The 12,307-nt window shown below is 41.8% G+C and overlaps 1 protein-coding gene across 1 annotated transcript in view; it reads left to right on the forward strand.

Moving 5' to 3' along the window:
• LOC138472361 (trypsin-3-like) overlaps positions 1 to 12,077 on the forward strand; it is a 192,989-nt gene extending 180,912 nt beyond the window's left edge. Inside the window, exons 6-7 of the mRNA XM_069610497.1 lie at positions 9,752 to 10,003; positions 10,085 to 12,077. Of these exons, the coding sequence (XP_069466598.1) occupies positions 9,752 to 10,003; positions 10,085 to 10,228 (396 nt within the window). The 3' untranslated portion in view covers positions 10,229 to 12,077. The remainder of the gene's footprint in view (positions 1 to 9,751; positions 10,004 to 10,084) is intronic.
• Positions 12,078 to 12,307: the final 230 nt, after the last annotated feature.

Raw genomic sequence — 12,307 nt, forward strand, 5'->3', positions numbered from 1 at the left:
TTTACCCCTAGATTGGTCCAGATAGGGCCCATGATGGCCCCCCAACCAGCTGTACCTGTACCTGTGTTCCATCGTGCAATTATATGAGAATCCATACAAGTCATGCAGGTATGCCATCACCCATCAATTTAGACTACAATTTTAAACGGTCAAAGTGCCAAAGGCCACCTTCAGATCTTTGTAGAGCACATAAAAAGGAGGTTTGTCTTTCAGCCGTGTCTCACAAATAAGTGCATCAGGAAGCGATATATATTTGGAGTTTGCCAAGCCACCTCTGTTTGAAATATTCCAAATATTGTCTTCAGGTCAACCCACTTTTGGAGTTCACGCAAAAACAGAGTCACAAATATTTTGCTAGTCATGTCTAGCATAGATAGTAAATGCTAATTCAAGGGTGATGTCCTAATGCCTTTTTTAAATACCCGAGTTAGTATCGAGCATCTCCAAGACAATGGGATGATACCTTCTGCACATACCTCCTTAAATTAAACAAACAGGATAGAAGCCCATATTTCAGGGTGTTCTTTTAACATGACATCGGTATAGTATTTCATGCTTCACACTTCACATTCCATGCTGAGGTAAGCATGGAATGTAGAATGTGGAGTATGGAATACATGAAGAAAAATTCAAAAGGGAAAGGCAGTTTAAGAGTTGTACTGATGAGCAGCTGGGCATATTAATAAACTCCTATAACCAATCCTACCTTCCAAGTTGTATCTTGGATCATTTCAGTGGCGACAAGGATGGGATACAACTCTTCGACTAGGAAGAAACAAGGAGTTAGAAGAAAAAACATGACAAAGAAAAGAGGAACAAGATTCAAAGAGAGGAATGAAAGAAGAAGATGTTTTCATTGCAACAACTTATATCATCTAGCCATTAGTAACAAATGTCCTGGTATTAGGGCATTATGCAAGACGTGCAACAAAAAGAGTCACCTTGTTAACTGTTGTATGAAAGGCTGAGAACATTGACTGGGTTGACAAGTTGTGTGAAGAGTTGGAAGAATGCACCTTTGTCATCGATGGTAAAATAAACGATGTAGATGATGAAGACGCTGATGTTGAGAAACCCATGTCAACTATAGAAATCGGCAGTATAAAAATGGACATGGTAATAGACTCTGGATCCAAGTATACCTTGCACCCAGATCAATTTTTGAAGCCGAAATGGGGAAAGATATTGTGTTAAATGAAGTAGATGTCAAACCAGTAGCTTATGGCGGCAAACCCATCAACTTAGAAGGTTGGTTCTGGTCTACCATGCTATTTAAAGACAGATCAGCAAAGGGAAAAATCTATATTTCCAGCAAAGGAACATATCCACTACTGAGTTGGTCACATCAAAAAAGACTCAAGATTAAACTCGACCCCAATGCTGAGGAGGCAGTTTACGCTGTAGATCATGATGAATAATCTCAACTATTTGACCATCTGTCCGTGTTTCGAGAGGAATTAGTCAACCTAAAAAGTTTTAGGCATAGAATTTGCATGGAAACCAATGCTGTTCCAGTTGGGCAAAAAGTAAGACCGATACCTTTAGCCATTAGCGCTACTGTGAAGGAGGGACTTGAGAAAATGGAGGCACAAGGTGTGATAGAAAGAGTTGAGTCCTCTGAATGGGTCTCACCATTAGTCATTGTTCACAAACCCAATGGAAAGCTTAGATTGTGTATAGATTTCAGATGTGTAAACCAATGCATAATATCAGACAGTCATCCCTTAGCTAACATAACAGAGATGTTAGGCACAATTAATGGTGCAAGAGTAACGAGCACCTTGGATTTAAAATCTGCTTACCACCAAATTGTATTGCATATTATCTGAGAATGTAACTGCCTTTATTAACCCTGAAGGTCTGTTTCAATGCAAACACATGCCTTTTGGTCTTGTATCAGCAGCAGCTATATTTCAACGCATAATGTACCAATTGTTTCATCACATGGAAGGGGTATTGTGTTTCCAAGATGACATGTTGGTATATGGCAAGACTCAGGAGCAACAAAATCCTAGGCTTCGGAGTGTCTTAGACACCTTCAGGGAAGCTGGTGTAACACTCAGCAAAGAAAAATGTAAGTTCAATAAGTCCAACATGCAATACTTAGGGCATGAAATATCGGAGCAAGGTATTAGACCAAAGACAGATTTAGTGAACACCATTTTAAATTGTCCCAGTTCCAATAACAAGGAAAAGGTAATATTCTTTCTAGGAATGGCTGAATACTGCACCAGGTTTATTCCTGAATTGACTGATAAAACATTTTGCATGAGGAAACTTGTGAAGAAAGGTGTGAGGTTTCAGTGGGATGAAAAATGTGAAACATGAATTTGAAGAAATAAAAGTAGCCTTAAACAATGCGCCGACTTTGAAAAGTTTTAACCCCAAGAAGAAAAGTATCCTCACAACAGATGCAAGCAATCATGGTCTTGGGGCAATATTGTCTCAAATAGATGAACGGAAAGAGTTTCCCATTGCTTTTGCATCTAGGGTTTTAAGTGAGGCAGATCACAACTATTCTACGATAAAGAAAGAGCTTCGAGCAATTACATGGACGATTGATATGTTCCGTCCCTTCCTTTGGGGCATACAGCTATCAGGACCATTTCTGTTCCCGGTATAATCTATTAGAATAGGCAGATTAAAGACTACTGCAATTATATAGAACTTTCTATGAAGGATGCAAGGTAGAAATAGTCTATGCACCAGATAGTTTGGATCTGGGCATTTTCTAAGAACAGAGGTCTTTTGATCAATTCATATATGTGTTTAGTTACATGTACATTTAGAATATATATGCGTTTCTAACATGCTTCATGCTATGTTCTAGTTTTTCTTCAAAACACTAATTTTTAAGTCTTACGTTGTGTTGTTTTTTCATTTCCTTTTCAAAATACACCATTTGAAGGACTACAATATGTTCAATGTAGTTTTGATTATGACACAAATATATTATTTGGTTTGTATTTTTTGAATTTTGCCTATATTGTGACATGTTTACAAGAAAACTTTAATGCTTTTTATTCAATACAATTAATTCACATCCACAGCCCCCTGTTTTTTCTTCCTGGACAATTTCATGGGCTACCAATCTTGGGATACAGTCCATTAGTAAATTCGGCAAAGGTTCCCCGATAAATATGTTTTGTTTCATTTAATGACAAAATCGGGTGGAGCCTTTCCCAGTAGCAGTACTACCTTTTTTGTATTTTTCAATTTTATATGTGTGCCCGAGTCTGCTACTCTTCACCGTGGGCACACCAAACCTTCAGGTGTGTATACAATTTGTACTCAGGTCAGATCACAAACCGCTGAGAGAAATATTGATGACAAAGGCTTAGACAAAGTATCTTCAAGAATACGTAAGTTGCAAGGATGCAAGATTACAACTGGGAAATAGAAGATGTACCTGGAGTGAGAAACAAAACAGCCGACTGTTTGTCACGACTGACCAATGTTGTTGAAGGTGATGATGATGATGAGAGTGAAGAGGATCAAATGTTAAGTGTTTACCAAGAAATTGTGTCTGAGGGAGAGTGGGAAGAAGCAATGTTGGCAGATGAAGTACTCAAGAATGTCAAGGAATGTCTGGAACAGGGCATTAAAAGTGGTGAAATTAGGAAAGGGACTATGCCAGATGCAGTTAGACATGTTCTGGATGAATTGCTAATAAACAAAGGCATGATTTTGAGAGGGGACGAAATATATACACCCATAAATGTAAGTAAAAAAATTCTAGAGATAGCACATGAGGGACACAAAGAAATTACAAAAATTAAACAACTCATAAGACAAAATTACTGTTGACCCGGAATGGACTTGCAGGTACAGAGACTAATCAGGGACTTTTACAATTGTGAAGATTCTGCAAAGGGTTGCATCACAAGAGTTCAACCCATGACAGTAATCTCTATTCCGTCCGTACCATGAGAGCGTGTAGGTTTAGACATCGTGGGACCTGTGAGGAGTCAAGGGACTGTATGATTTTGTATTCTATTAATAGATATGCTATCTAGATGGGTGGAGATTGCATGGGTACAAAATATATGTTCTAAAGATATGATTACATTTTTGGAAGACATTTTTAAGAGAGAGGGTTATCCCATGACTATGATAACAGATAATGGAGTTCCACTTGTGTCTGAGAAATGGAAACATTTCTTAAGGAAAATGGCATAGAGCATAAAACTAGCTCAATTTATCATCCAGAGACTCATGGAATTGTTGAGAGATTTAATAGGGTCATCAAGAATAGCATCAAAAGTGCCATTTCAGAGAATGGAGATTAGAGGAAGGCAGTGGAGGACACAGTAGTGGCACATAGAAGAACACCTCCTGCCACTACAGGAGTCTCTCCTTTTGAAATGTTGAGGGGAAGAAAACCCAATACCAGAGGTTGTCCTCCATGGTTGGGCAGAGCATGCCAGAAAGACATTAGGCCTCATTATAAGGTTGCCGGTCTGGTAAGAATGGTACTGATAAGCTTGCCGGTACTGTTGTTACCTGACCGGCAGACTACGAGGTCTGCTCGAATTCACGAATGGTGCCGGTGCATCTGACCTCCCCATTCCCATTGAGCCCCATAGCGCTATAGGGCTCAATGGGAATGGGGAGTAATTATTACTGGTACCCGGCAAAGAGGAATTACTGGGTCTGCCGGGGCTGGGATTTCCCGGTCGATCCCCATTACCGGGTGGCGGTAATTTCATGACTCCAGCGGCAGCCGTGCCAGTATTTACCAGCATGGCTAGCGCCTCAGTCATAATGAGGCCCATTGACTTTAATATGGTCAAGGAGAATATTATCAAGAGACAAATAAACAATAAAATGTGTTTTGACATTAGAAAAGCAGAAACTAATGCTGTGTTAAGGAAGGTGACTGGGTTAGTAGAAAAGCTTCTACACATTTGAGCAGGAAGAGGTGTTGATTGGACTGAGTCTATGGAAGTTCTCGAAATGTTTAATGGAGCAGTTAGGGTCTCAGGCGGCAGAGTGTGGAATGTTAACAGAGTATTCAGATGTGTGAATAGTAAACATAATAGCATGAGCACCACAGGACAAAACATAAAAAGAGAAATGTGTCTCAGATCTAGGGAGGAAGAGAGAGGTAGAGAAGGGACGTGTTCAGCTTGCACAAAACGTGTGTGTGTGGTAAACCTTCATACCTAAGAGACTGTGGGCCTTATTCACAGAAGCGTTTTATAATGGCGCAATCCCATAGGAAAACGTTCTGTGAATCAGGCCCTCTGTGAGTTAGATATAGCTTAAGGGAAATGGTTAATCATCAAGGAATGTACATATGACAATATGAATTTTGAATTGTATTGTTTCATCAATCATCAGTAGGATGAATGCAGTGTTTTCTTCCATCCACCAATGTCAAACCAGCTGTTATCTAATGTTTAAAATGCTGTGTGAAATTTGGTATTGTTAATATAAGAAAGGGATATGTGTAGTATTTCATGCTTCACACTTCACATTCCATGCTGAGGTAAGCATGGAATGTGCAATGTGGAGTATGGAATACAAGGAGAAAAATGCAGAAGGGAAAGGCAGTTGAAGAGTTGTACTGGTGAGCCAGTGGGCATATGAATAAACTCCTATAAACAATCCTATCTTCCAAGTTGTATCGTGGATCATTTCAATTAGCAAGTCCATTTGGGCCAGGAGCTCTGGAACCTTTAAGTGTCGTTATCCATAGCTCAATATCTATGCTATCACTATTAAGTTCAAAAGGTCCCACCATGCCGTGATCACCCCGGGAGGCCAGTTCATTTCCACTATGATAAGTATCAATGATATGTTTCTTCCAGTATTTTCAGGGATAGAATTCACAGTACTTTTAGCAGGATTTACTTTAAGGGCCCGAGAGTTTACCAAATACACTTGGTATTTCCCCCTGCTACTACCTGTTTCATTTTTTGTCATCAGGCATTCTTGATGGAAAATGTATGACGTTTTATCTAGTTTGAGTACCTGCTTCTTATCTTCTTAATAGCAAGGGCACTTTCGACACAATCTTTTCGAAAAACCTACCAATTTTGTCCACATTTCTAACGGCCTAGCTGATCCTGTTTACACTATGATTAGCCGTGCCACCGCGAGAGTAGCAGCAACCCGGCTGTTTTTGTTCAGACAAACCTGTAAGGTTTTAGCCCTATGATCACTTGCACTGCTATCAATAGTATCCAATTTTATCACCCGATTAACCAGGGAACTGTTACAATAAAAATAATCAATGTGGCCTGTTTATTCCCACAGTGCCAAGAGTACCCACCTGGCACATCGCCCATGGTCCACTTATTCAACACGAATGAGCCTCATTTATTCATAAATTGGGACCATAATCTACCCTGCCTGTTAGACCCAGCTTGGAGCAACTCACATTTGGCCACTACCCAACGACAATCTTCCAAAACATTTACATCTTGGCAGTACATGTTCAGGTCACCGGCAAGAAAGATCAAATAATTCTCATTGTGATACCAATTTATGAAGATATTAACAATGCTTTCAAATATACCATCTGTGAATTTGCCACCAAGTGGGTCATATACATTCAATGACAGTAACCTACAGACTTTACTCACTTTTCCAACATACATTTCTACTGCTAAATGTTTTTCTCCTGTTAGGGCACAGGAACACAACACACATGTGTTGTGCTTCTGACACCATTAACAAGGCCACCATAAGGGCAGCCTGAAAGGCGCTTTTTAACGCTACGTTTTGGGAAATGTGATAACCGTCCTTGACCAGCTGAGAGGTCAACCAACATTCTTGCAGCATAAATGTATGATTCCCTTTAAGTACTTTGTTAGAGCCAGAAGGAGTTAATAAATGATAATGCCCACAAGTGTCCCAAGTGAGAATGGGCTGGTCATGGGAATAGATGTTTAGAACTTAGATAGCCAATCCCACCCTTGCTGATTATTTATGAAATCAACTGGCTCCTGTGCAAGACAATTTACTTGTTGAGATGGTAATCTCTGTTTGGCAGGCTTCTCTATATCTCTGTTTATTTGCCTTTTCACAACTGGTAAAATCAAAGCCAGTTTAAGAAATGTGGCATTGTGTGACTATTATCTCTGCTATTTCCGCATAGACACAATGCACTCGCGTTGTATTCACCGTAGACTCTTCAATCATCTATGAATTCCAAGTCATTTCATTCTAAAAGGCGGAATCAACTTCAGAAAAACAGAGCAGTTCATTAGCTAGGCTCTGCTGTTATAGACCGGGCACCATGAAGGATTTAGGATCAATCAATGCAACAGGGAGGCCAGATTTCTTATCAGTCCCTGTTGTAAGTGCGGCAAAATCTTCTCCAATACCAACTGGGCATTTGATTGATCCTGTGTTGAGCATCTTTCCACAGTGATTCCACAGCTAGTGTCTAACTCCAACCCAGTATCCAACTCAGACTCTTTCTCCTTCTGGGAATTGCTGCTGTCCTCATGCCCTTTCAAAACTCAGCTCGTCAATTTGCCCGTCGTTTTTGTCTCTCTTCTTTTTCCTAATGGCTTTTTTCTTGGCTCTTTTTATGGAAGTAGCCACTGAAACTAACTCCTCCACAGGCGAGTTTTGGGTGTACCCCAATGCAGCCGTTTTAGGCTTTAATTACATTTTTCTGTTTTATCTTCTGCCTCTGTTTCCTGCTGAAACCAATTTTAGAGGAGTCAGCACTCTCTTCAATAGCAGCAATAATTACTCCCTCGCCATTTTGGTTCCTGCCATCCTAGTATTTTCTGGTTGTTAACCATTACTCAAGGGTTTAGTATTAGAAAAGCCAGAGGTAGACGTTGTCTAGGCCCATAAGTCTAATCGGTGTAATATGTCACCATGAACAGATGCATCATCTTCGTACATTTTGCCACACAACTGCAACAGGATTTTAGATGCCAACTGAAGTGTGGATATAGACGTTTGCAATTCAATAGAACAATTGTTCACAGCAGTTAACTCTTCAGCATCATAATTTTCCAAAAACAGTGCCGGCGAGGTGCTTAGCCTGACCCCATCATTATCCGAATGTCCCTGCAGTCAATGCTCTGCATGAGCTCATTGAGCAACAATGAGATATTCAGGGGGTAGCTGATTTTTGTGCCTTTCAAGCACCACATGTGTGACTATTTGATTGAGCAAGAGATGTGCAAAACTATTTTGTACACTTAAAATGGCCTCATCACGAGCTGGGCGCTAACACTGGTGGTATTACCGCCGGGACTATTAGCCCTACCGCCAAACCCCACCGGTGCTATTAGCACCGGATCATGGATTTGGGGGAACGGTAAGTCCCCATTCCCCAATGGGCTCAATCGGGAATTTCCTATTCCCCATTGGGCCCAATGGGGAATGTTCGCCGCTGTTACTGCCGGCAGTAATAGCAGCGAAAATCGGCAAAATCGCAGCAGATTTGCCCAAGCTCAGAGCTGGGGGTAAATCCACCAAGCCCGTGATTTGGCAGACCCTTAAATGCGGCAGTAATACCATTACTGCCGCATTTAAGGGTTACCGCCAAACTCGTGATGAGGCAGTTATTATAGTCTTACAGTCCACATTCTGTGCAAGTTTTTTGACGGAGTTCTCTGGTTGAAAATACGCTCATATTTTCCCATTCAATGGGGCGGCCGACTTCATCATATTTTCAGAAATAGGATGCATCTGGATGTTAGTTACTGGGAGAAGACTTAGCAGACTGGAACTCATTCCTAATGGCCACAGCCCTAGAGCTTTTCTTGCACTAATTATAGAAGCTGTTTTTCGTTTTGCGCTTTGATGTCATGCCTGCTGAGCAGCCCTATCCCCTACAGTTTACTGCTATGAAAGCAGATACAACAAACCTGCCTTACCTTATCTTTGGGCTAAACACTCAAAACTGACGGCCAGTGAGCACTTTATTTGATGCGTGCGCTGACACGCAGCATTTGAGTTTAAATGTCCTCCACACCAGCAAGGTCTCCTTGCCCAGCACAGCCCTTCCCCAGTCCAAACCAGTGGATTCCAAGTAATCCAATGCTCCAAATGCAGTGTAGATACAGCCTTTCACTGCTGACTGCAAACACTTAAGGAGCAATTGCTGCATGCAGTTTGCACTTTCTTGCTGCTGTAATAAAGAGTGACGCATAATAAGAGACTCCATGACATTCCTTAATATTTTCACAACTTCTATGCTTTTGTATGCCCTTTGGTGTTTGCTTCTTCTTGTATTTTGTTGGCTGTTCTATACCAGTTTGCTGATATTCTCCCCATGATGGTCTTTGTTTTGTTCTACATGTAGGAATTTGCACCATGTTAGATGTTTCCATTTTTCCCCTGATATCTGATATTGACATAATTTTCTTTCTGGTGTTTGCTTTGTGGGATCTTCTGTTATTTGCCCCCGATATATTCGGGTGTTTCCATCATGGTAAAGTATATACTGGTGCTTTCTCCATATTGTATGCTGATGTTTACACATGCTATATACTGATGTCTGCTTAGAACTATATACGGATGTTTGCCTCACACAAGATTCTGGTGTTTGACTTCTAATATATGGTGGAGCTTGTCCCATGCTGTACTGATACAAATTTAGATATTCTGTATGTTGTAGTCTGGTTCAAGTTGTATGCTGGTGGTAGCCAGATATACTGTGCGTATCCCATTCATCGATTCTAGTGTTTGCTGCATCCATAATACTGGTGTTTTGCTTGTCCTCTGTGTCACATAATGCTCGTAATTATTGTATTCTTGTTCATTTCTTTTACAGTTAAATGCTAGAGTCACACTAACGGCTGCGGTGAGACCAGTCACACTGCCTGTTATTGGAAGAGCAATGAACGCTATCACATGTTCAACCTACGGTTGGGGTGTTACGAACGCCTACAGCTTCACACTTTCAGACGTGCTTGAAGGGGTTGATGTTCCTGTTGTGCCTCAAGCTATGTGCAACTCGAAATACAGAGGGGGCATAACTCTGAACATGCTTTGCGCTGGCCAAGAGGGCAAGGACTCATGCAAGGTAGGCTACATTCAACACACAACTGGTACTTAGCACTGCTTGAAGGACAGCCTTGTTCTTACAATGCCTCTTCTTTCCCAGGGAGATTCTGGGGGACCCTTGATATGCGATGGGAGGCTGGAAGGAATTACGTCATGGGGCTACAGCTGCGCCACAGAGCTCCCCGGAGTCTACACCAGAGTGGCAAACATCCTTAGATGGATAGACATCGTGATGCTCTACTAATGAGGCCAGATCACGATCAAGCCTTTGGGATGCAACGGCTGAACGCAGGTGCTGGCCAGGAAGAATAGAACAGTCTCCAATATCAGGCTGCAGTATCAGCATCTTCTGACAGGCACAAACACTTCTCTCCCAGCCCTGATCTCTCGCTTCCTGAACATGTGATCACTAACCACTGCCTCCTGCTTGCATGTGTCTTGTGAAGCCTCTCCTTCTCTCCCTGCTGAGCTTGTTCATTTTGCTGGAACAACCTCCCTCCAAGGCCTTCCCGTCTGAGTGCTTTCTCCTTCTCCTTGATATGCTGCACCATTACCTTGCCTTCTTTTTCCATTAATTCGGTGCTGGTTTTACTTAACAATGGTCTATCTCGCTTTTGCTCTCTCTTTGCACCACCCTCCCAATGGTCCTTGTCCTAGAGAGCCATCTCTCTGACTCAGAAAAGAATATGATCCATGGCACCTTAGAAGTAGATGGGTTCTCGAGTGGTAAATCCACACATTCCTTGGTTTCACGTCTTTCTTGTCTGTCTTTTCTCAACAGTTAAAGTCATGTGGGACTGTCATCATGTGTAATGTAGCGTTCTCCTAGGAATCCCTCATTCTTTAACATTCACGTCTGACCCTCCTCCACCCTCCCGGCAATCATCAGCATCCTAAACCTCATAGTCTAGTCCTGTGCTGATGATATATAACTCTACCAATGAATCACCAAAAACAAAACCATAACTGACCACTAAAATGGATGCCAAGGAAATATGTTGGCACTCAACGGAAGCAAAAATAAACTACAGTCCATCAGTGGCAAATGCACAAGCAAATCTTTAACCTTCCGAACTCTACCACACATCATGGGTTAATTAACCTTTTGAGAGTGCCCATGGGGTAGATATATATATATATATATATATATATATATATATATAAAACAAAGCGGCTTTGTTTTGTCACAAGTTGTAGATATACAAACCAATTGGAGCAAGGGGTCCTGCTTCCAAGGTCCCAGGGGACCCTTGGCAAATGTTTTTTTTTTCTCTCAACACTTGGGGCCCAGGGAGTGGGGGAGGGAGGCTCCGAAAATATAATTCACTCGAATACAAAAGGTCGAAACCCTTGCTGTCTCCATGCACAATAAAATGGCCCTTGATCCTGGCGGTGGGCCACCCAGTATAGTAACGGTAGGAGCTACTGTACAGAGACATCTGTTACCCCCACACCAACACTCTATATCAACCTGTCAAAGTAGCCCCTCTCCTGTGTTGAGTTGGTCCCTAAACTCACAGCCAGGTTGGAGGCTGTGAATACAAACCTGGCTGCCTCTACTAACCCCTAAAAGCATGATACTGGCTTGTGATGCCTCAGTCGCACCCCCCAGAATGCTTCCATCCCCTAACCTAGCCAACATATTCTTCAGGTCACTCACAAAACCTGCTGCCTAACAGGAGGAAGGCACTTCTGAGTCCAAGTCTCGGAGGATGGAAATGGCAACCCGTGACTATCTGAACCATGAATAGTCACCTTTCTGGTTCAGGAAAAAAAGCCAATCAGTGTTTTGTAACTGACACATGGACACTTGCCTCCTGCCAGGTAGTTCTGTGGGATGATTCAGTTCGCTAAGTCATGCTGTGGACGTCAATCATTCATCAGTCTGGTCTTCTAAGGTTAATATCCCTGTTCTTTTGACTTTACCACTTACTCTCTCACGCTATCCCCCTCTACAATCCTCTCAACACTTGATCTGCTTCTCACACTGGTCCAGTCTCTCACTCCAACCCTCCCGAAATTGTCCTGTAACTTGATTTTTCCATCATGAGCCATGTGTTCCGATACTTTAATAAATCCTTTGCACAACATAAGCTCTCTTGTTCCTGAGTAAAGTACATGTGTTGCATCAAAGACATACTCGCCATCATCATTCATGTAGTAGAGTGAATAGCTCATAGTAATTCGACGTGTTTAGTGCACCTTTGACTGTCAGTGAAGAAGCATTTCCTGTGCTCTGGTGCCCTGTAGGATGGACTACTTCACACGCCCTGGCTGTGCTGTGTCACAAAGCACTGGGGGGATAAACACGTACATGACGCAA

Source organism: Ambystoma mexicanum, chromosome 8 (assembly GCF_040938575.1).
Source record: "Ambystoma mexicanum isolate Mex_15411 chromosome 8, UKY_AmexF1_1, whole genome shotgun sequence".
NCBI lineage: Eukaryota > Metazoa > Chordata > Amphibia > Caudata > Ambystomatidae > Ambystoma > Ambystoma mexicanum.